The sequence below is a fragment of the Malaclemys terrapin genome, chromosome 1 (genome assembly GCF_027887155.1).
Source record: "Malaclemys terrapin pileata isolate rMalTer1 chromosome 1, rMalTer1.hap1, whole genome shotgun sequence".
Taxonomy (NCBI): domain Eukaryota; kingdom Metazoa; phylum Chordata; order Testudines; family Emydidae; genus Malaclemys; species Malaclemys terrapin.
The window spans coordinates 101,649,879-101,675,869 of NC_071505.1; the positions used below are offsets into that span (position 1 = coordinate 101,649,879).

General features: G+C 44.8%; 1 protein-coding gene across 3 annotated transcripts in view; it reads right to left on the bottom strand.

Moving 5' to 3' along the window:
- The window catches only part of TBXAS1 (thromboxane A synthase 1), a 337,857-nt gene that overhangs the window by 81,401 nt on the left and 230,465 nt on the right, over positions 1 to 25,991 (bottom strand). For all 3 annotated transcript variants that reach the window (XM_054033509.1, XM_054033517.1, XM_054033501.1), the window contains one exon: positions 23,581 to 23,895. In XM_054033509.1, coding sequence (XP_053889484.1) covers positions 23,581 to 23,895 — 315 coding nt within the window. The remainder of the gene's footprint in view (positions 1 to 23,580; positions 23,896 to 25,991) is intronic.

The following is a 25,991-nucleotide window of genomic DNA, read 5'->3' on the forward strand; positions in this document are numbered from 1 at the left end:
TGGTATTACCTCTGTATTTATCATCATTATTTATTATCATTCTGGAATAGTGTGTCCAGTTCTAGTGTCCACACTCTAAAAAAGATGTTGAAAATTGGTGACTTTTCAGAGAAGAGGGACGCGAATGATTCAAGTTCAAGAAAAGATGCCTGATAGTGAGAGACTTAAGGAGCTCAATCTATTTATTTGATCAAAGAGAAGGGTATGGAATAACTAGATTGCAGTCTATAATTACCTCCATAGGGAGAAGATACCTAATGCTAAAGGGCTCTTTAATCTAGCAATCACAGGAATTACAAGCTCTACTAACTGGAAGTTGAAGCCAGCACAGTTCAAAGTGGAAACAAAATGCAATTATTATTATATTATTTTTACAATGAAGCTAATTAACCTTTGGACCAGATTATCAAAGAATGTGGTAAACTCTCTATCACTTGGGAGTTTTAAATCAAGACTGGATGTGTTTCTAAAGTTATGCCCTAATTCATCCACAAGTTGTTTGGCTTGATGCAGAAAAAATCATTGGATGGAATTCTCTGCCCTGTATTATGCAGGTGGTCAGACTACATGACCACAATGGTCCCTTCCAGCTTTAAAAATCTATGAAACTTAGCAGCACCAGCTGATACAAGATGGTGAAGAAATTGTTCCTTCTCCCTAGACATGGGGATCAAGCCAGAACCCAGATTTGAACACTGCCAAATTTGAGACAATTTCACACCTGAACTTCATGGTTCAGACCCATCTATCGTTCTCTCATAAGGAGAAATTGGAAGAATTCAGGATGTTCATTCCATATTGATCTCTTTGCAGCCTTGACTTATTCTCCATTACAAACACAGTACTAAGACTCTTGGTGATGAATGCCAAAGGAAGAATAAAAGGTTTATTTAAATAAGCATCCTGTGAGCCTGAACACCACCATATCTGGCCATATCACATCCCCATATGACTTATTTCTATATTTCAAGTTCACCACAGTGGGCAGTGCGCTCTCCGCATCAGTACCTCCCTATTTTAGCCACTTAGTTTATGGCACAGCAGCTGTTCCCCAGGAGCTGTTCCCTCCCACTACATCAGTCTCAGTTATGGCAGTCCCTTGGTTGTTGATGCTCAGCATTGATCTCACTAAGGCTCTGATCCAAAACAATGGAAAGACTCCCATTGACCTCAGTGGGCTTTGCAACTGATCACTAGAGACCCCCTCCCTGGCAGCACATATCTTCATGACTACTCTCTAAGTGGTCCAATCCTGTAGGCTTCAAGTTTTTAACAAGCAGTTTGTTTATGCATGTCAGGGCTCTAGCTTCTGTCTGTGTACGAATATAAAAGGGGGAAGTGGGATCAGGGAAGAATAAGGGACTGTTTAAATGCCATTTTAACCCCTATACAAAGTATCTTGTTCTGTGTAGGCTGTACTCCTTACATCTAAAACGATGCATGTTGTTACAAAAAATATCTGTGCATTCGTCCCACATATAAAGCAAAAAGATCTACTGGAATGTGTAACACTTTGTCTTTAATGTGGCTTCTCTTTTCTGTACGTGTTTTCTGAATTATTTGTTTGCCTGGAGTTCCATGCCAGATTTTTCTATGATTATTGCTCTCCTTAAAATAGTTGTATTGTAAAGCACTAGATATATATCCTTTGGACCTGAATCTTATTTACATTAAGGTCCCTTTACACTATTATGGCTGTGTAAAGACCCTTGAAGTGTATGTAAATGTAAAGAATATCAAGCAAGAGTAGGGTGGTGATATTATCTCTGTATATGGCATTTTGGGATGGGATGGGATGGGATGGTAAATTCCATCCGACCAAAAGAATGCCGATATTGTGACCATTTTTAAGAAAGGGGGCAAGTCATGTGCTGGAATTACTAAGTCATTGCCGTCCTCTCCATTGCCTGGAAGACCCTTGCTCTCATCCTTTTGAGCCATCTCCTCTCTCTTGCCAAAGATGTCCTTCCAGAATCCCATCTGGTTTCAGACCATTTCAGGGCACCACCAACATGATTTTTGTTGCACGACAGATCTAAAAAAAGTGTAGAGAACACCACCAGCCATGGTTTATGGCATTTACTGACCTAATTAAGGCCTTTGATTCCATCAGTCATGAAGCATTATGGAAGGTGCTGTCTAGGTTTTTTGCATAGATTCATAGATTGTAGGACTGGAAGGGACCTCGAGAGGTCATCGAGTCCAGTCCCCTACCCTCATGGCAGGATCAAATACTGTCTAGACCATCCCTGATAGACATTTATCTAACCTACTCTTAAATATCTCCAGAGATGGAGATTCCACAACCTCCCTAGGCAGTTTATTCCAGTGTTTAACCACCCTGACAGTTAGGAACTTTTTCCTAATGTCCAACCTAGACCTCCCTTGCTGCAGTTTAAGCCCATTGCTTCTTGTTCTAGGTTTGGCTGTCCATTGACGTTCATTCATGTTCTCAGGCTACTTCATGATGGGATGACTGCCACTGTCCTCTGTAATGGGTTGGAAAGGGACCTGTTCACCATCCATACTGGTGTTAAGCAGGGCTGTGTTATTGCCCCAACCCTTTTTTCCAATCTACCCTGCCATGATCTTGATTCTTTTCATGACTGCCTTTCTTCTGGAATTGGGATTGAGCATTGCATGAATGGCCAGCTCTTCAACCTGCAGACTCTTCATTCTAAAACTAAGGTCGCCCGGACTGTTATTATTGACCTTCAGTCTGCTGACGACTGTGCTATCCTTGCACACACTGAGGCTGACTTGCAGTCCACCTTAGATCTTTTCTCAGGTGCCTATCGTAGCCTAGGACTTCCCCTCATACAAAATGGAGAGAGCACAACTGCTTTTAAATCGTTGAGGAAATCCTTTACCGAGGTGGCTACCTTTCCCAGACGCCAATCTTGATGTGGAGATCGAACATAGGATCCATTGTGCCAGCGCATCCTTTGGAATGTTGCTTCATCATGTCATTATTGATAGAGATCTGCGGATGGAAAGTAAGACCCTGGTCTACAATGCAGTCGTCATCCCTACTCTTCTTTATGGGTGCGAGAGGTGGGAGACATACTGAAGCCATCTTAAGCATTTGGAGTGATACCAACTGCGCTGCTTTAGGAAGATTCTTCGTATTAGGTGGGAAGACCGTCGCACCAGTGCCAGCATTCTCTTTGCAGCTAACATCACCAGCGTTGAGGCGAAGATTATGAAACATTAAGTTCGCTGGGCTGGCCATTGTGTGAGGATGGCTGATACTCGTCTTCTGAAACAAGTCCTCTTTTCTCAACTTAGTCATGGTAAGAGGACCCGCAGGGGACAGAGGAAATGCTACAAGGTATCTTAAGAAGAGAGGCATTGACCCCACGAATTGGGAAGAGCTGGCTGGCAATAGACTGCAATGACATTGCATCATACATCAAGCCTCAGCCCATTTTGAAGAGAATCACCTTGCTCAAGAGGCTGAGAAATGGCAGAGCAGGAAGGAAAGTGTGCAGCATTCCGGCCAGCAGTTGTGCTCTCTCCAAGAAACCACCTGTCATGTATGTATGTGGAAAAACCTGTAGAGCATGAATTGGACTCCTCAGCCATCTTAAGTCTCACCAATGACCTTTTCCCCCCAGCAGACATCATCCTTATATTTAGGGATAGCTGCTGCCACTGCCGAATATGGCATACATAAATTTGCACCCACTGTAGGCCCATTCCCACTATCAGAGCAATGTGAAGAGGCATTAGTGAAAATGAGAATCAGGTGCTTGAATTGCAGGTACCCTGTGCACAGTATATATAATTTACAAAATTGAATTTTAAAATAATGAACACAAAAATCTACAGATAGTTCAACAATCTTATCAATTTAAAAAACAATATATTAAAGGCGGTATGGCCAATATTAAGCAGAATTTTTTGTTTTCCTTAGAATATTTTATTTTCTATCATTAATTAATTTTCAAAATTCCACTCAGCATAATCCACGAGGTTGGGAAAGCCATCTTACGCCATTCAATTTTTCTTAGAAATTTTTGTAGACCTTTTTTGGTGCAGCAAGGGACATAGGGAAGGGGGAATGCTATCGAGGGAGTAGGTCAGGAGACTGGAAAAGAGGGCTCCCGGGTACAGTCCCAACTCTGTCACAGATTTATGCTGAATCCTTCAAACACTTATGCATGTGCTTGAATTCATGCACCTGAATAGTTCTACTGAACTCAACAGGTCAGATCTTTGGCAGGCATAAGTCTGAGTAGCTCCATTAAAGTCTATGGACCTATGCCAATTTACACCAACCAAAGATCTCACATGATTAAAGTTAAGTATGTGTATAAATCTTTTCAGGATCAGGAATTCATTCTGTAACATTGGCCAAAATACTTAATCTCTATGTGCCTCACTGTCCTCACCTTTAAAATGGGGATAATTTTACTTACAAGCTTCATAGGGATGTTGTGAGGCTTAATATTTATAAAGCATTTTGAGGTTACTAGATGAAGCACGCTCATAGAATGAAAAAGTATTTTAAAAAAGATATTAGCTTTTGCCATTCACAGCCTTTCACTTCCTCGGGCAGGTGTTAGGAGGGATGAAATGGCAGAGCACTTAACACAAAGGGAAGAAAATGCCTTGCATTACTCAATAGCCAGCCAATCATGGTGTGGCATTGACCAGGGCTGGCGCAACCCATTAGGCGACCTAGGCGGTCACCTAGGGCGCTAACATTTGGGGGGTGGCAACTGTGGCGGCCAGATCTTCGGCCGCCCCGGTCGTCGTCAGTATTTCGGGGGCGGGACCTTCTGCCGCCTCTGTCGGGGGTGGTATTTCGGGGGCGGGACCTTCCGCCGCCTAGGGTGGCAAAAAAGCTGGTGGCGCTCCTGGCATTGACTAACTCAAATGGAGGCTATATCTAGTCTGCTTTGGTCAAAAGGTTGGGAATTGCATGATGAGGTAAGTGTCAAGGGTGAAGGTGTAAAGCAGGAAACATGTTGAAATTTTGACAAGGATGCAGAGGGATATCTGCCTTGCTCTCCGCCTTGGAAAACAAAGAGACTATTCACCTTTGAAGGGTTGAACTTAGTGGCACTTAAAATGCATAGGGCCACAAGGATTACCAGAGTGAAGGGGCAGTCATGTCTGCCAATGAATAATGAACTTGTTTGGGTCTTATAAAACAATCACTGCTCATCTCTGTCCCCTTAATATCTAAACAATATCTACCTGCTGGTGGTGCCCTCATGCTTATATTTTTCATTCTCAAGACGCGCTTACATAGGGTGACCACATTTCCCTATGTTGAATACGGGACGCCTGGTAAAATTACTGGTATTCAAGCAAGTTCAACGGCAATCAATCAGAACTATGCAGTACAAACATTCAAATTAACATCAAGTTGACTGAGCCCCTGTTAAGAAATACTGCATAGTTGGATTCTTTTTATTTACTTTCTCATCTTTAAGGCTTTAGGGTTCACACGGGGAGGGTGATACACACACCCGTTACCTCCCTCCCCCAAACACTTCCGTACACCTCTTTCACACGGGGGTGGGGTGTGTGACTGACTGACCCTACCCTCCCTTCCCAGCACTCTCTGCCCTCCACACCTGGCTGGGCCTCCGGCATGGATCTGCCTCCCCTGGTACCTGGCATCTTCCCAAGGCAAAATATGGGGCAGGGGGGAATGCAGAGTCATATGCTCCCCTCCCCAGATTTCTGCCAGGGTTCACACCAGAATGTGGCCAGCAGCAGCCTTTCGGCACTGTGTGAGAGGGAAGGGACCGGAGCTGCTTCCAGCCGCAGGGAAGGAGGAGTGGGGGAAGGGATGACCTGGCCCAGGTCTTTGCAGAGCTCATCTCTTCTCCCTCCACCCCTCCCCTCCCTTGTGTGGCTGGAAGCAGCTTGTCCTTTCTTAGTGTCGAAAGGCAGCTCCTGGCCACCGACATAACCCAGCCGCCTCTGGCTACAGCGCGGGCAGGAAGGGGTTAAGCCCTAAGAATGCATTGTGCACCAGGGCCCAGGGAACATGACTGCAGGGGCTTCAGCGAACCCAGTCAGAGAGGTGGCTCAGCCAGGAAGGGTTCCTAGGGGACAGAGCAGCCCCACACTCCCTGGGGGCAGGATCCAGGGCGGGTGAAGAGGGTGATAAGTCCCTGCCCTAGGAGTTGCTGTGGAACCTGCAAGTTCGGGCTGTGAACAGGCTGGAAATTGCTTCCCTCCACCACTCCAGAGCTTAGCTGAAGGGCAGAAAGGCTGCCCCATGCCAGCGCTGTGCGGGACTTTGGCATATGCAGGGCTCAGCTCCTCCTGGCCAGAGCCCCTGGCTGGAGGGTTTGGGGCTTTCCCGGGGGTGCCGGCCCAGCCAGAGGCAGTGGGGGAAGGAAGGAGCTCAACAGCTAGACTGTTGGTGAGCTGAGCGCTCCAGCCAGGGGCCGGTTCTCCACACAGCGCTGGGAGTGGGTCGCGGGCAAAGGAGGAGCAGTAGGGCTGGGGGGAAGGGGCAAAGGGGCAAAACAGGAAGAGGCAGCGAGTGGGGGAGCACATAAAGGGCCGATGAGTGGGCAGCAGAGGCGACACTATCAGCCACCGCCTGGTGCCTGCCTGCACTCACCAGCCACCGCAGCTCACAGCCAGCGCTGTCAGGAAATGGGATGGGGCCCTCCTGGCCAAGAGCTGGCAAGCAGAAGAGGTGCGCTGATGGACCAGCAAGGGGAGACAGCCAGCCCCACGCACTGCATCTTTGCCCCATCACCAGCCTTGCACAACCCATCCCCATCATCAGCCACGTGACACCCCCCCCTCACTGCTGGTGAGTGGGCAGCTGGTGAGCAGGGATCCAGCCAGCAGCAGGACCCACCAGTGCTGATTGGTGTGTGGGGGGGGAGGGAAGAGACACAAAATATGGGACAATTTGCCGGTTTTTAAGAAAAAGTCAGGACACCTGCAGGAGGGCTTAAATACAGGACTGTCCCTTTAAAAACAGGATGTCTGGTCACCCTACACGTACACTGCAATTAATAACCCACGGCTGGCCCGAGTCATCTGACTTGGGCTTGCAGGAGCCTCTTCACTGCAGGGTAGACTTACGGGCGCAGGCTGCAGTCCAAGCTCTGGGAATCTTCCACCTCACAGGGTCCTAGAGCCCAGGCTACAGCCTAAGACCAGAAGTCTACACAGCAATGAAACAGCCCTGCAGCCCGAGCCCAAGTCAGCTGGCATTGGCCAGCCAGGGGTTTTTAATTGCAGTGTAGACATACCCTCAGAGGCACAGTTTTGGACCTCCTGTTCCCTATGCCTACATGCCTGGGAAACTGACATAATGTCTCAGCTAGCTACCAGTGCGACTAAGATGGGCTTCCATTTGGCAATCTTTCCTTTGAAACAAAGTGAAAATTTTAATTTGTTAAGTGAAAATCACCTAGTGGAGGAAAAAAATAAAATCCAGCAACCCACCCAGCCCCCATCTCTGACTCTATATTGGGTGCTTTAATCTTGGCTTGGGGTCTGAGAAGCTCAATGCTGACTCTGAAGATCAGTGAAGGGGAAAAAATCACTGGAAAAATGGTTGCTCTTTGAACTGAGGGACCATGGTATAATGCATATTGGAAAAAGCACAGAAGTATTGCCCAATCAATGCAACTGCATTTTCACACCCAGTTAGAAGAAATGGAAACCTGTACTAAACAATACTGCTTTGCCCAAGTTCAATTACCCTAAATGATAAATTGCCTAATTATTTCAGCTCTGCAGTCTTTTCCACATACTTTATCCCTTTCTTCATAGTCGCTGTCTACAGAGCAAGAGCATTTGACTTTTACTAATTAGTGAGAGGGAAAGATGCAAGACATTTAAAGGAAAGTGAATTTACTAAATCTATCTTATAGTTATTCTTTCCCCATCAAGGAAAAAAAAAATCTTAAACATTTATTTAAAAGCCGCTCTGCTGGAAGAAAATTTTCTCCCTGAACACTCCATAACATCAAAATATTTACCTTTTGTTTTTCCATTCCCTGGGCAACTAACAGATTAAAACACAAGGTTAGATTAACACCTTGACATTAGCTATAAGGTTCTCTATTTATCAGGCTATTAAATCTTGGCTCCTGACTGCATAAAACCTTCATCATATTGTACCTTCAATGCATACAAAACTGATGCATAAAAAAGTGGAGCTACAGAGATGTTTCTTATCTTTATGGTATATAGGCTTTTTGATATCCCTTCCACACCTCTCCCCCTGTGGTTTATTTAAATCAAGAGCAATGAGGGGGCGAGAGATAATGGACCTACAGCTCTGAACTTTTTTGACGATACACAATTTGTCTTTTTTGGACTGCAAACATGTCTAACATGAAGAAAGGTGTTAAAGCTCGTTCAATTCCTGTTCCCAAAGTGATTTGTGTGTCAAAATCATTTTAACATCTTCCTTTTTTGACCGAACGGAATGTTACACATTATTGGAAAAATATTACCTTTGTACCTTTTTTCTACTCATTAACAAAAGTACCCTTGAAATTCAATTTCTCTCTCATTGGCATGTAAACCCAGAAAGTTTGACCTAAAACACAATCGCATTGTTTTCTAGGATATTAAAATGTGATTGGTTCTGGTGAAAAGTGCTGGTTCGACACCCCTGAAAAATTAATTATTCTGTTCACGGAACGCATTCCACATGTGCAGCGGCAGCATAAGCTTCCCTTCCCTGTCCTTGTCATATACCTCCATGGTAGCCAGGAGGGATAACCTGTAGGAGCGAAATAAAAACCTAATTCCAAGTGAATTCAATCTGTGGCCCCCCTAATAACATTGCCAACCCTGGTACCAGTTTTTAAATGGATTCAGACACTTGTCCATACATGGAGAGACACATAGCATCGCATCAGAGACCTTGAATAGTAATTACCCTCAATCTCTATTGACCTAGGCCCTTAGGCCCTCTCTCAGCTGCTGATATAGAGGTGATAGGCTCCATATCTATTAACAATCATCCAAATCACACAGACACATTTTGGGAAAGTGGTCTAAATTTTCAAAAAATAACTAATCTCAGAGTCTCAATTTTTGGTTGCCCAATCTGAGACACTATAAAAGGGCCTATTTTTCTGCCCTCCAAAAATCAGACCTCTATTAGGTCTCTCAAATTTGGCCCCCAATAAATCTAGGCACCTAAAATCACTAGTTACTTTTTGGCAATTTATGCCATTAATTTTTTTTTGTGAGTAACCCTAGTGAAAATTCAATGTTCTTCAATTCTTTGTTCTAATAATCAGTGTGAAACAAAATAGTATTAAACAGCATGCATGCGGAGGTTTTTTTTTTCATTTCCCTGACTTCCTCCCAACACCATTCCCTTTTGTCCCATTTTAATGGAGATATGTTTAGCCATATCACAGGAAGAACCCTACCCAAATACTCCACTTATAGACAGAAGAAAAGAAAATCCTAAATACTGAATCACAATTGTTTCTCTAATCCAACATTAAAAAGGCATCTTAGGCTGGAACACGCAATACCAAAGCTTCCTGCTGCGCAGGATTATTGCATGAGTAAATTGTTAGAAATTGAAAATCCCCATCAGGTAGGGTGGGAGCAGGGAGGGCAACATGGGAAGGTCACAGGAAGTTCACCCCATTAAGGTACTGCTTTACATAATCATGAAATGCAAACTAGTTTCCATTCCTTCTGGCAGCCGGTCAGTCAGCCTTCACTTTGTACACGTATTGACAAATAAATGGTCTGGTTGTTTTCTATTAATACTACCTAATTTATGTACATACCTGGAGGAAAAATTCCATTTTGACCTAACACTCAAACCAGCTAGGATCATTTTTTAAGTTGCTAACACATTAAACAGGAGTTTAATTCCATCATGGTATGCTTCTGGGGATTTAATATTTCTTAACAAATTACTCTCATGTGCTCTCATCAGCCCAGCTTTTAGATTCTGGAAGTATAATATAGGTAATTTAGGATTTTGTGCTGGACTTTTAGATTACAGAGTTCTCCTTTTCTTCCTTATAGCTCATTCACATACAGACACATATAGATTATTTACTGGTTATATGTGTTACTTGAATTCTCCCCTTCCACTAGGAGAGCCCTTACTGAGAGCCGAGGTACCTGTTCTCTGGAGTCTCAAAAACCCAAGGTTGTCTTGGTCAGGAAAGGAGCTACTTGTATCAAGATCTCCTCTTCATTTTTATTGCTGAGGCTTGAAGACCTCTCAGGATAAGAGGGATTGATGGTAATGCATAAAGCAGACTACAATGCTACACCTGAAGCACTATTGATCTCCTGAGAAATCTTGTGGCTAATTTGGGGAAGAGGAAAGGATGTTGTTGTTCCAAGTGGAAGCAAATTAACATCTAAATTGAGAAGTTACATTTTTGCTGCTATTGTTTAGTTTGGTTAGTGCTCCCCAGGAGATATGTGCTATCCTGCCGAATTCTATTTCCAGTTAATATTGAGCTTTCGGGATACACTCTGGGTTCCATACAAAGAGAGGTATCATACAAAGCTCTTCCTCTCTTGTTGTTTTTGCATACCGCGAGGCCAGATGTTCCAGATTTCTTTGACTTCCTATATTCTAGTTTCTGTAGGTAATAAGTATGGCTGAGCCCACTGTTCTTTTGGGCAAGGGTCCTCCCCTTTCACCCCAATTTACTTACTTTGCATCACAACCCACAGGACCTGCACTGCAGGGTTGGACCTAGTTCCTACACATAGGACCTCATGCTTCTGGGCAGACTGCTGTTGGGAGACACTCTGCACCCAGACAAGATAATCCCATTCTATAGGCATCATACAATATGGACAAAATTACATCTCATCACATATGGCTTCCCTGGCAGGGCCAGTACCTTACAACCATTCCAAGGCCTATGAAAGATTGCAGGAGGCACAGCCAGCCAAGGAAATTTATTGTACCTCCAGCTTGCCTCCTCATCTCCCTACGGCCCACCTGTCAACTGAAACTCTGAGCATCCACCTGCCCTGCTCCTTTTCAAATCCTAGTGTATCTGTTCTCAATCTCCCCTGGTCATTAGTGTGGACAAGGGTTTCACTCCAGTCAGGCTCTCCCCTTACTCCACCTGCTGTGATGCTCTGCTCTGCAAATAAACTGGTCTATCAGCAGATACAAAAGAGAAACAAAACACTGATATTGTTGTGCGTTTGGCTTGCAAGGTCTATGATGGAAGTATATTGATTACCAAATATTACCAAAATGGTGGACAGGAGAAATGGGGATAGGAGTCCAACTCTCACTTGATGAAGCTAATTTTCTTTTAGCCTGAGAGAAAAATATGTCAATTTTCCTTCTTCCAAGAAAAGTCTGAAGTGGGGGAGGATCCTTTCCGTTCCTTCCCTTTTCAGCTAATCTAGCTAATCAAACTTACGAATTCCTAGGGTGTCCATCCTCCTAGAGGCTGCATGATTACAACTTAGCCCAGTCTGTCTAAATTCCATGTCCCTGGAATAATTAATTCTTTAACATCAACCTTGTAGTGATGCTGGTTAACTATTCTGATGTCAAAATGCCAGGAAAATCAAGGGGTCAAAAATTAATCTCTCAACAGCATATATTATCCAAGGCCCCCTTTAGTATACCAAGCCACATGTGGAAGTGCAAGCAACAGATAAGATTAGATTTCATAGGAAAGAGACGGATGAGTCTGTGTTAACTAGCTTGGAAAGGAATATACAAATTTATTAGAAAAAATTATAGTCTCAAAAGCCTGTGGCCAATAATCTTGAAAAATGAGGGCACTGGTCATGTCAACAGTTTCACTCCAGACCACCCTGCCTACTCATGGTACTGCCCCAGTGATCAAGTGAATTTCTCAGATGCAGGCTGTCTTTGCTGTAAGGTTCCTAGAACAGTCAAGAGACAGAAGTATGCATGGCTCCTGCTGGGGCTTTAAGGTACTGACTATGTTTATATAAACTAATAATATACTCTTAAAAAACACTTCTAAAACTCCTCCTGATTTAGCAATCAACCGGTATATGTTTTTGCAAGTCTAGTCTGAAATATTAAATAGATTGGAGAGTCCCGGAAACAGCAAGGATTTATGGTCCAGGAGTACTTATCTGGAGAGCAGGTGTGGAGGAAGGTGGTAACTACTGACACCTACCAGTCAAAAATCATTTCATACATGTAACTCCTAACAGAATACATCGTATCTATTTAGGGTACTTATCTGGCCCTCATTACTGTAGTATCTGAGCACCTCACAAGGTTTTTTAAAATGTATTTATCCTCACAACAGCCTTGTGATGTATGAAAGTATTATCATCATCATCATCCCCATTTTACAGATGGGGAACTAAGGCACAGAAAGACTAAGTGACTTGCCCAAGGTCACACTGGTAACTGAACCAGGATTTCCCCAAAATCCTTTCTCTCTAGAAGCTGATTGTGACAGCAAGTCCACACTCTACACACTGTCGCAATAACCTTTGTACACAGCATGCCTTGTGAGATTTCATCTGAAAACTCATAATTTACTGGTCAATATAGTCCTGATAAAATGTGTCTGGCAACGTTGTATGTGAAGTTAGAAGATTTCCTTGTATGTTACTAACACATGTTCCAAACCACAGCAGAAGTTGACAAACAGGTCTGTCTCAAACAAAGGAATGTGTACTCTGATTAATTTGCATTTAAGCAGTAAACAGAGGCATCAAGCAGGAAAGATTGACAAAGAAATCTCAGACAGGTGAGGAAAAAGCACCAGGGTACATTCTTCTCCATAGACTTTTTGTCTCCAGAATCTCAGCTGGAAATTTTTTCCAAGAGGGTGGCTGACACTATAAAAACAGGGACAAACACCCCAAGGCACCCCTCTTCCCTCCCTCTTTCTGTCCCTCAATTCATTGCACCAGAAGGGACAAAGGTAGTAGCCATTGAACTGGAGAAGGGGTTCTGGCCTAAGAAGTTTGATCAGTAAGACTGCTAATAGCATACAGTGAGAGAAATTTGCTTGAATTTGACATAGTTTGTTAAGTTAGGCACCTGTACCATTTTAACTTTATTTTCTTGTAACCATTTCTAAGTTTTATGTCTCATAACTTGTACACACGTAAAATCTCTCTCATTGTAGTTAATAAACTTGTTTTTATCTAATCCAGTGTGTTTAAACTGAAGTGTCTGGAAAACTCCATTGCAGTAACAAGATGTGTGCATATTATTTCTGTTAATAAAACAAACTTTATATAAGCTTGCATTGTCCAGGAGAGGGCTGGCCAGTACAGGAAATACATTTTTGGGAAAGATCTTGGACTGGGGGCTGTTGAGATCCAGGGCCACCCGGGGTACGGGAGGGGGGCGGGGGGAGGGTAAGTGGGGCAATTTGCCCCGGGCCCCACAGGGGCCCCCACGAGAATATAGTATTCTAAAGTATTGCAACTTTTTTTTATGGAAGAGGCCCACGAAACTGCTTTGTCCCAGGCCCCCTGAATCCTCTGGGCGGCCCTGTTGAGATCACCCTGCAATATAACCAAGCTGCTGAGAGCCAAGATATGACTGGCTGGCTGCAGGACGCACACAGACGCAGGTGGGAGTGCTTGCATGCTGGAGGCCATCTGTAAGCAGTCCAAACTGGAGGCTACAGCAGTAACACAGTGTAAAGGGAACCCCAGGTTTACAGGGCAGGGGTGACACAGCTACCCATTAGCCTGGATTATACCCTGAATATATCACACTGACAGAGTGGAGAAACAGCAAGAAAAGATGTATTTTCTTCCCCTGTTCTGGCAATCATCATACAGCAAATATAAAAGTATCTAGAGACACAGATTAATATTTAAATATCCAGTGACCTTACCAGGAATGCAGAAATAGGCTCTTGTTTATTGTGGTGTAAGGATTTGGTACTGGGTTTTTATTTTTAAGTAACAAAGCTGCTTACTGGCACCTGATGCTCACGTGAATGAGGTGCTGTTCTGAAACATCCTCTCCTTGCACAAATAACGAAATCAAAGTGGGCCTTTTCTTTGACAAAGTTGACAGCAAAAAGATTCTTGCTGGTTGTGCTTATTTTGTGTATAAAATAGTGTCCCTCATCTGTGGAATTCTTCTTCCAAAGCCTATTTACGATACAGGCTCTCTTGACAAACATGTCTTCACCGTCAGCATATTTGCTCAGCAAAGCTTAGTCTCTGTAGTTGCAAGCTTCTGAGAGTAAAGTGCCTTGAGATACAGCATGAAAGGCACCAGATACATGCAAATTGTTGTGGGTAATTCTCTGACAGTGGCATTTCTGTGACTTTTACCTCTTGTTTTTGCTAATACTCGGAGAAAGCAGCCTGTCTACTAAAGAGATTCACTGCAAAACCAGCTTAAAATATAAAGTATTTGATTAGGCAAAATGACACCATAATAAATATTTTTTCCTCTCACTGCTCTCTGGGAACTTTATGGAAGGGAAGAATTTTAAGTTGGTAAAGACTCCTTTGTAACAAGACGAAAATATCATATCAAGCAGTATTTAGTTAGATTGCTACAATAGCAGGAAGGGAGTTCAAGACAAAGGGCACAATCAGCTGGTGCCTATCAGTTTAGCTCCATTTATGTCAATGGAGCTATGCTGATTTACGTGAGAGAAGGATCTGGGCCCAAAGTTTGCAAGTTAGGCAATAAAAGAAAGCCTAGCTTGTGTCCAAATTATTTCATGAATTACTAGAGCAAGTTCACGACCTGCAATAGAGTGGCTATGTATCAATCCAGTCCAGCTCCTGGCTAATTTACAACTCACCATTCAAAGCAGATTTATAACAACAATTAAGCAGTACCATTTCATAAATGAAATGATGATGTGTAACAATGTAGGGTAGGCACAATTCAACGCCAATGAAAAGCAATAAATACAATTTAAACATAGGACAGGCCAACATTTTTTTGTTTGACATGCCAGAGCAACAGAAGAGCAAATGTTTATGGGACAAAGTTTTTTCCTTTAAAAACATTTCTCTAAACTGCCTTTAAGCAGCAAGCTAAAATCCCAAGACCTCGAGTTTCTTTAAGATTTGTGGGTTACAACAGAAAGGAACGACTGTCTTGTAGTTAAGACATTGGACTGTGAATCAGGAGATGTGGATTCAGTTCCTGGCTCTTCTTGTATGACTTTGGGCAAGTCACCGAGGGTAGGTCTACACTGGTCCTTACTTACACTTGCCGTACACAGTGCTTTATATCAGAAAAATGGATATGAACATTAGTAAATTGATCCCCACAATGTCTCTGTAAGGCAGGTTGGTACATAATTCTTGTCCATATTTTACATGTTAAACTGAGAATCAGAAAGGTGAAGTGTTTTGACTGAGGCCACACAGTGAGTCATTTTTCCAACCAGGATCAGAACTCAGAAGGTTCCTTGCTCCTAGTTCCAGCCCCAATCCACTAGATTAGGCTTTCTCCCTAAGATTAAGGTATAGGCACAAAAATACATTCCTATCACTTCTTTTGGCTCTCTTCATCCTCTGAAGGGTGAACTGTCCAGATTCCAGCTCCTAGCCTCCACCCCCCAACGTAGATTAATCACCTGATGATCTGGGTTGGATTTAAAGACTGAAGGGTGAACTGACATTGCTCATGTAAGAAAATAAGAAGATCTTTTGTCTTTTGTACAGATGGGTTTATCTGGAGAGGGACAAAAATGAAGTGAAATGAAAGGCAATAACAAAACTGCAACTGTATCCCTATCCCTCAACTCTTTCCCTCATGTCTTCCTAAGCTGTAAGGTCTTCAAGATGGAACCAGCAAAGGATTCTGAATGGTTGAGAGGAATGGTTACAGAGCACATGTACAAACCCAGGAGGGGCCTGAGTGTAGCAAAAGAGAAAGAACAGAGTAGGCAGCAGAGAGGGGTGAAGGTGGAGGAGGAATTGTTACCCGACCCACTACATGCACTGTTTTCTGAGGGAAACTGATGGAGCAGCCCCATCCTAAGGCTGTCTTCCCCGGCAAGCTGCTCCACAAGGCTTACTGCAGCCCAGGTTAGTGGTAGCTTCTGCATTCACTGGGCAAGGGGGATAGACAAAGGGCCTGCACAGGGGACTGGGAACTCATGGGACTCTTCAGGTCTGAACCCAGGAGCCACCAAGGAACTGCTCTGTTCTCCTCTTTGTGCCAACCTCATTCTCATTAGGATAGGTCAGACTGGCATAAAGCCCCTGAGTGAGGGGGTAAGGGATGTGGGTGCCTCTTACTCCCTGGTCAGAAGGGCCAGGGTTGACAGGGCTCTATATGACAGGCCCACTCAGCTGGATCCCACGATGCTCTATAAACACTAGAAAATGACTGTATTAACTACTCCTATCTATGCATAAATCACTTTGTTCACCACTGAAATGCAGCCATCTCTGGGATGTAATGCAGCAGCTGTTTTAAGATCATACTGCAACTCTACACCACAGTTTAGGGCAATAAAATATAACTGTACAATGCAACTGAAATTGCTGGGGGAATTTAGTAGGTGTACTGCAATTACCTGAGTATAAATTTGGCTGGACAGGACACAGCGTAATGGTTTGACATCTATGAATCTATGAATAAGTACAGACTTCTATTTATCTACTGGTCAGATGCAACTTGTCCAGCTGCACCCATCTTGCCTGTTCCGTCCCACAAATGTTCTTCTACCATGATCTTTAAATTGCAAAGCACCTTGATTAAAGGTAAGAGCTAAGCTGAAATGTTGAGCATCATTCAACTGCTATAACCTCTTCAGGTTTCTTAGTGACTTTGAGATCAGCGAGCCTTTGGGTCACATATTCTCCCCCCCCTCCACCTCGAACATGATACATCAATACATTCCCAGTTCTAAAACAGTTTCTTCCCCCGTAACTTTTCAAATCATTTGTGAGGATTTTATTTTTTAGGCTAAATGTGGTTAATTACAGTGCTAATGGGATTGAAATGCTATACCCTCTTCCTGACCCTGAAGTGAATTCCTGGATCAGGGATCCTCTAACACATAAAAAAGATTAATTGTGGTTAATGTTGGTAGTAATAGGAAACCTTATGACAGGGGGCCATGCAGACTGGAAGCATGAACTTCTTGTTATTGAAGAGGACAGCTGGATGACTACAGTTCTGTTCCTCTTCTCCATTGTCATACAGCCATATATAGGTCATCGGTAGCTAAAACTGAACACCAGTGAGGTAACAGGGGAAATGCTCTGCAAGGGGCGACTGACAACTGTGCATGTATTGCCTTGGTATCCAGACTGATGTCCACTATGAAATAAAGATAAGGCCATCAATCCCATTACACGTATGACTGCATATTGAACCAACCGTTTATTAAGCTGTTAAACCACCCAGTTAATCTGTGTGCCCACCATTCCCACCTCCTTCTTTATATTCTACTCTGCCATTAAAGCCCTAGTGACAGAGCTTTCTCCAAATATCACAAAAGATAGCGCTACAATGAAAATAAATTTGTAATAGGAACAAAAGTCAAGCATTACTCCTTTGAACCTAACAATAATAGAAGCTCAGAGAACACAGAAAGATAGAAGTGAATCACACACTATGTCACAATGCCTACATCTACTTACAATTATGTGGAAAAATATAATGTATTTGTGTATGTAGATGTGAGGAGAGAGAGAGAGAGAGAGAGAGACTGTATGTATACACAGTGGCGGCTCCAGGTTTTTTGCTGCCCCAAGCAAAAGATAAATAAATAAATAAAAAAGGGGTTGGAGTGCCGCTGCCGAAGCAAAAAAACAACAGCAAAAAAAAAATGGAGTGCTGCCGCTGAAGCAAAAAAAATAAAACCCGGAGTGCTGCCCCTTGAAAAGTGCTGCCCCAAGCACATGCTTGGAATGCTGGTGCCTAGAGCTGGCCCTGTGTATACACACATACGTACACACACACACACTCTTACTTGTATATATTTCACTGGATCCTTTGGGATGTCACTTATTTTCTTAGACTGTTAGTTCCTTGGGAGAGCACAGACTATATTTTCTTATGTGTTAATATAATATCTAGCACAATAGATTGTAATCCTGATGGGCCGTGTCTGCAATATAAACCAAGGCCTTGTCTACACTACGAGAGTAGTTCGATTTTACTTAAATCGAATTTTTGGAATCGATATTGCAAAGTCGAACGTGTGTGTCCACACTAAGGACAGTAATTCGACTTTGTGAGTCCACACTAACGGGGAAAGCGTCGACATTGGAAGCTGTGCACTGTGGGCAGCTATCCCACAGTTCCCGGAGTCCCCGCTGCCCATTGGAATTCTGGGTGGAGCCGCAAATGCCTTCTGGGTAAAAAAAAGGTGTCCAGGGTGCTTTTGGGTAACTGTTGTCATCCGTCCATCACTCCCGCCCTCCCTCCCTGAAAGCGCCGGCGGGAAATCAGTTCGCGCACTTTTCTAGTCAGTGACAGCGCGGACGCCACAGCACTGCGAGCATGGAGCACACTGCGACCATCGCTGCAGTTGTGGCCGCTCTCAACGCCTCGCAGCTTATCATACACCTTTCCCTGAGGCAGATGCAGATAAGTCAGGCGAGGAGGCTACGTCACCGCGGTGATGGCCTGAAGTCTGAGAGTAGCACAGACCTCTCAGAAAGCAGGGGACCCAGCGCCGAGGACATCACGGTCGCAATGGGTCATGTTGATGCCGTGGAACGGCGATTCTGGGCACGGGAAACAAGCACTGAGTGGTGGGACCGCATAGTGCTGCAGGTCTGGGATGAATCCCAGTGGCTGCGAAACTTTCGCATGCGGAAGGGAACTTTCCTGGAACTTTGTGAGTTGCTGTCCCCTGCCCTGAAGCGCAATGACACCCGGATGCGAGTAGCCCTGACTGTCCAGAAGCGAGTGGCCATAGCCCTCTGGAAGCTTGCAACGCCAGACAGCTACCGGTCAGTCGCGAACCAGTTTGGGGTGGGCAAATCTACTGTGGGGGTTGTTGTGATGCAAGTAGCCAAGGCAATCGTTGATGTACTGCTGCCAAAGGTAGTGACCCTGGGAAACGTGGAGGCGATCATAGATGGCTTCGCAGCGATGGGATTCCCAAACTGCGGTGGGGCCATAGATGGAACTCACATCCCTATTCTGGCACCGGACCACCAGGCCAGCCAGTACATTAACAGAAAGGGCTACTTTTCCATGGTGCTGCAAGCACTGGTGGACCACAGGGGACGTTTTACAAACATCTACGTCGGATGGCCGGGCAAGGTTCATGACGCTCGTGTTTTCAGGAACTCTGGTCTGTTTAGACGGCTGCAGCAAGGTATTTACTTCCCGGACCACAAAATAACTGTTGGGGATGTGGAGATGCCTATAGTCATCCTCGGGGACCCAGCCTACCCGCTAATGCCCTGGCTCATGAAGCCCTATACTGGCGCCCTGGACAGTGAAAAAGAACTCTTCAACTACCGGCTGAGCAAGTGCAGAATGGTGGTGGAGTGTGCTTTTGGCCGTCTCAAGGGGAGATGGAGAAGCTTGCTGACTCGCTGTGATCTCAGCGAAACCAATATCCCCATTGTTATAGCAGCTTGCTGTGTGCTCCACAATCTCTGTGAGAGCAAGGGGGAGACCTTTATGGCGGGGTGGGAGGTTGAGGAAAATAGCCTGGCTTCTGATTACGCACAGCCAGACAGCCGGGCGATTAGAAGAGACCAGCGGGACGCGCTGTGCATCCGGGAGGCTTTGAAAGCTAGGTTCCTGAGTGAGCAGGGTAACCTGTGACTGTAAAGTTTGTGTACAGAGAAGCCGAACCTGCCCCCGTTTCTTTACCCAGTTAATGTTGACTATCCTCTCCAGTTACATACCCCCTTCTCCCCCCCTTCCAACACACATTTCGAAATAAAATCAGTTCTACTTTGTTAATGAACACCGTTTTCTTTACTACTGTTTTTGCGGGAATTTTTTAAAACTGGGACGCGGATTGTGGTGCGGAGCGGGTGTAGTGTAGTGACGCAAAGAAAGCTTCTAAACTCAAGGATTGACAGGCTCCGCTGTGGTGGGCTGGTTCTTTCAACGGAGCCTGTCACCCCTCCTGATCGGGACTGTGTGTATGGGGGGGCTATGTGACTTTGTGGCAGGGGGAGGACGGTTACAGATCTCCTGCTGTGTGGCTCTGTGATCCTGCATAAGGACCGCCGCTTAAGATCTGTAACTGCCCTCCCCCGCCACAAAGTCACAGAGCAACCCACCCCCCACTACAGAACATGAAAACCACCTCCCAGACTGACCAGGGCAACTAGTCACTGCACTGTGTATGTGCCCTGCTGCTGTACCTGCCCCCGCCTATGTACCCTGCCAAAGGTGACTGTCCTGTCCAATTACCATCCCCCTTTCCCCCCCTCCTCCAAAAGAACATGATGGAAACATTAGTTAACAGAAACATATTTTTTATTATCAACTACACATGGAACTGGGAGGTGAAACTTGGACGGGGGCTTGTGTCAGGCGGGAAGGAAAGAACTTGTCAAATTTTGGGGAATGAGAGCCTTCTGCTACTAGAGCTCTCTGCAGGGGTGGAGTGAGAGTTTGCGTGGACTCTGCCGCCTCTCCTTCTGTGCACTTTGGGTGAGGGGGGTATGGGACTTGGTGGCGGGGGAGGGCGGTTAGAGATGGACTGCAGTGGGGCTCTGTCCTCCTGCCTCCGTTCCTGCAGAACATCCACAAGGCGCCGGAGCGTGTCCGTTTGCTCCCTCAGTAGTCCAAGCAGGGTTTGAGTCGCCTGCTGGTCTTCCTGCCGCCACCTCTCCTCCCGATCCATGTTTGCTTGCTGCATTTGGGACAAGTTCTCCCGCCACTGGGTCTGCTGTGCTGCCTGGGCTCGGGAGCAGGCCATAAGCTCTGAGAACATGTCCTCCCGTGTCCTCTTCTTCCTATGCCTAATCCTCGCTAGCCTCTGGGAGTGTGATGCCAGGCTAGGTTGTGAGACAGTCGCAGATGGGGCTGTGGGAATGGGAAAAAGGGAGTGAATTCCTCAGAAAGATAAATGTAGTTGTGAACAAAGAACATAGTCTTTCTCTGTGAACAAGACCATGCACAGCACCTATCACATGCGCACTCAGCACAAGGTCGAATTCTCGGCCTTCGCATTCAGTGCCTGGGGTCTTGCACAGCACATTTGAGAACCGTGTCAGGACAACGGAATTTCTGTTGCAGGCAGACATGGTAAGCCGTAGACTCGTGGCAGCTTAAAACTTTAATATTAGCAATGGCCTCATTTCACATTGAAATCAATGTCGGTCCCTGCTGCCAGCAATCCGGCAAGCAGGAACTCTGCTCCTGTCCCACACCCTCGCGGCTGTCCCCGGGAACGATCCCTTTCGGCTGCCCCTCTCCCGCCTCCACCGCGTGGCTGCAAACCAGCGGTTACAGTTCTGTAAAGGAACGGTAAAGCAGTCCCAACACTAACATTCCCCTACCTCATTCAAAGCAGGTCACCATGAGCGACATCACCCTCATGAGGATCTCTGACAGCGAGAAAGAGAGAATGCTCCGGGAAAGCCTCCAAAGACCAGGGCCGTATGCCGCCCTGCTGTGCAGAGCAATGATTCCCGAGTACTTGCTTGTCTCGTGGCGCGGCAACGTGTCGTACTACGGAGGACCCAATAAGGCCGCTCTCCCCAGGAACCTAATGCAACGGATTTCCAATTACCTCCAGGAGAGCTTCCTCGAGATGTCACAGGAGGATTTCTGCTCCATCCCCGGACATATAGACCGCATTTTACTCTAGCTGCTGTAGCAGTGACTAAACAGTAGAGCGGCTTGGGCAGGACAATCATGCAAAACTGGACATTGCTAGATTTTTTTTTCAATAGTTGCACTGCCCATGACTGAACCGTTAAGCGCCTAGGGCAAACTAATCATGAGAAACCCATTTTTTTAATTGTTAATATTCCTGTTCTGTTAAAAATAAATGTTTAGATGTTTACAACACTTACTGGCTGATCCTTCCCCAGATTCTGTGTCCGTGGTAACGGCTAGGGACGGTTGGTAGGGGATCTCTGTAAGGGTGATGAAGAGATCCTGGCTGTCGGGGAAACCAGCGTTGTGAGTGCTGTCGACTGCCTCGTCCACCTCTTCTCCTTCCTCATCTTCCCCGTCCGCTAACATGTCCGAGGATCCGGCCGTGGACAATATCCCATCCTCAGACTCCACGGTCACTGGTGGGGTAGTGGTGGCGGCCGCACCTAGGATGGAATGCAGTGCCTCGTAGAAACGGGATGTCTGGGGATGGGATCCGGAGCGTCCGTTTGCCTCTTTGGTCTTCTGGTAGCCTTGTCTCAGCTCCTTGATTTTCACGCGGCACTGCGTTGCATCCCGGCTGTATCCTCTCTCTGACATGTCTTTAGAGATCTTCTCGTAGATCTTTGCATTCCGTTTCTTGGAGCGCAGCTCGGAAAGCACGGACTCATCACCCCACACAGCGATGAGATCCAAGACTTCCCGATCAGTCCATGCTGGGGCCCTCTTTCTATTCTGAGATTGCACGGCCATCACTGCTGGAGAGCTCTGCATCATTGCCAGTGCTGCTGAGCTCGCCACAATGTCCAGACAGGAAATGAGATTCAAACTGGCCAGACAGGAAAAGGAATTCAAATTCAAATTTTCCCGGGGCTTTTCCTGTGTGGCTGGTCAGAGCATCCGAGCTCGTACTGCTGTCCAGAGCGTCAACAGAGTGGTGCACTGTGGGATAGCTCCCGGAGCTATTAGCGTCGATTTCCATCCACACCTAGCCTAATTCGACATGGCCATGTCGAATTTAGCGCTACTCCCCTCGTCGGGGAGGAGTACAGAAGTCGAATTAAAGAGACCTCTATATCGAACTAAATACCTTCGCGGTGTGGACGGGTGCAGGGTTAATTCGATGTAACGGCGCTAACTTCGACATAAACGCCTAGTGTAGACCAGGCCCAATAAATCATACCCACTGTAGGCCAAAGTGTGCCCTCAGTCACAACTGTGCAACTCCCCAGCGTCATCAATGAAGTTAAATCATTGTGAGGGCAGAATTTGCCCATTGTACCTGAGTGAAACGAGTACGATGCTCCACTTGGAGTGCAACAGTACTAATAATAACCTAGAATTATAAACTGAGTCTTATAATTAGAAACAGTGAGTAGACACGACCTAGTCCCAGTGGATTTAGAACCATGTAGGACCCAGTGGTTGGATTCAGTCACAACAGTCTGGCATCCTTGCCATGTGTTTCCAGGCCAGGTGGTGACATTTAGCATTTTATGTTTTTATTTTTCTTGTTAAATAAGTAATTGAATATAACTAAAACCCAGGAAATGCATACAGGACTCGGGCCGAGAAGAGTACCACCTGCACTAGAGGCTACAGTCAGAGGATATATTCACAGTGGATTAATAAAAAGAAAGACCATGGTTCATTTAAATATTACTCTTGGGATCTTAATTTTTGCACTTCCTGACTTTTTTATTTTAATGGTGCAATATTCATGTTGCATTAATGTAGCTTTGTGCATGTAATTTACATTTTTAATATCTGCCTCACGTGTCCAGGTCTGTATTTCAAGGAGGGCACTCTGCTCACACTACTTACGTTATGCAAAGAGCAAGGAATTGTATGAAATCAATGAATCTACTCACATGTTTTCCAGAGAACTCATCTATCTCCTGCAGCAGTTTCTCCTGGCACTCCGGGTTGGTGGCTAATAAGTAGGTGGCGAAGGAGAGGGCATTGGTGGTGGTCTCATACCCACCAATCAGGAAGATGAAGGCTTGGCCTACTATCTCATCGTCAGACAATGTCTTCTGAACCTTTTTAGGCAGGGCCTTGTCAACAGGAGGCTTATGGTCCTGAATGGAAACATCAGCTTGGTTGACTATGTCAAAGTACTCCTCGCCGATGTAGTTAGTAGAGCTGCGGGCATCGAGTATCAACTGGAGGAAATCTCTGCGCCTCTGTGAAATGCAAGATAAAAACATACGCTAAGAATGAGTCAAAGTAATAACTATTCATATGTGTTCAAAAATGATGGTGCGTGCCCAACTTCAGACACATTACAGGGACCTTATTTCCAGAGGGTGGGTATTTAGCACCTTCTGGTAGTACTTATAATGGCATGTCCCAGCTGATCCACACCAGCACAGCTGTACTGCCAGTGAGTGTGCATGTGTGGGGGAGGGAGGGAGGGAGGGAGGGAAGCATAGTCTCTGCCCATTCCCTACCTACTTACTCTGAGAAGGGAGTAAGCAAGCATGTTGCTCCATGTATTCACATATGCCCAAACCTAAGGTCCAGATAGCCACGCTAGGTGTGTACAGTGGAGTTAGCTTATTCAGCCACTCAAGAACATACTAAGCCACAATCTAGGTCTCAGGGCAGATCTACCCACAGTTTTTGTATCAATTTAACTATACTGGTTGTGCAATACTCTAGGGTGGACTCCATTTTATTGGTATAAAAGTGCTTATCTTAATATAACTAACTTTGGTAATAAGCTGCACCACTATAAGCATCTTTATATGACTTAGTTATATCAGTACAAAACATGTAGGTATGTCTTGTTCATGCAAAATGCTTATTGAACCATCCTTCTTTTACTAAAGCTACTTTCATATGTCAGTTTGTGCCGGAAAAATGCCACAAGAACAAAACTATGCACAAGAGCAAGTTGACTCCAATACAAATTTGGTAGGGCTTTTAAACATAGCCCAAAAGGTTTGGATTTACTTTTGAGAGCAAGATATAATACTGTTGTGCTGAATCTAAGCCATGTGGCCAGGAGATGCAGTTTCAATTCCTCAAATATCAACATAATGTATCATAGCACAGAAAGGACCCGGGGTGAGTGCAGTGCCAGGTTCTGACACGCTGCAGCTTGAAAAGGAAAAGCAGGGATCAAGTGTTTCTTCAAAAGGATTAAATCGGCATTTATTTATTAATTAAAAATAAACAAAAAATATTTTGAATTATTTTCTTGCATCAGATGATACAGATAAAGAAGAAGCCAGAGAAAGGACAGGCAAGTGAGATAAGGGTAAGGAAGTAGCAATTAATTATATATGTCAACAGATTTAATCAGATAATATTTTTACATGATATGGGAACAAGGAGCAGCGAGAGACAAGAGGAGAAATATTTTATGTCCTGTGCTCTAGCTCTGCTGCCAGCAAACTGCAGAGAGAAACTGAAATTCAGAGTGTTTGGGTAAGGCAAGGGGGTAGCACGGATCCTCTCTAAGTGACTGTCAGTCCATCAAATGAAAGCCTGTAACTGCACATGTGAACTTGCTGTCCCTGAAAGCAAGAGGCTGGATGATAGAGGCCAGTGCCAGTTATAGTATAGACAGGAGCTGTGTGTACTGGCTGAGCTGATCTGCATTACACCCAGGGCCCTGCATACATGGATTTCCCAGGGTGATGAAGCATGCAAAGCCATATTACTGTATATTGCACTCAGAAATGTGTTCCATCACTTACCACACCATCCTATGCCTAAATTTAGAAGTGTGCTCTGCAGTGAAAATGAATGTACTCCTAGCAAAAAGCCTCTCACATCTAATACATGAAGAAATAAGAGAGCTATGACTGTATTGTAACTGTTACTGTGTGATATACCTTCTTTCCCAGCTGTCCCTGTGAACCGAAGAATCAATACTTCTGCATACTTTAACTCTTCTCTGTATGGCTAAAAACTGCATTTAACAGCCCTAGGAAGACTTCATTCATGTGCTCATTCAACATTTGTTCTGGTAGTCAATGCACTGTGCAATAAAAGAGTCCAGCTCTTAGTCCTGGTCTACACTTGACATTTTTTTCTGTATACCTATTTCAATTAGGTGTGTGATACTGGTAAATGCCCTACTGTGTATGCAGTTATACCTGTATAAAGGTGATTTACACCAGTATAGTTATTCCCTTTCTTGCACAGGAATAGTTAGTTTTATTGTATAAATCACCTTTATACCAATATAACTATGTCAACACTAGAGGGGTTGTACTGCTGTGACTCTACCAGTAAATTTAAAGTGGTACAATTTTTCTAGTGTAGACAA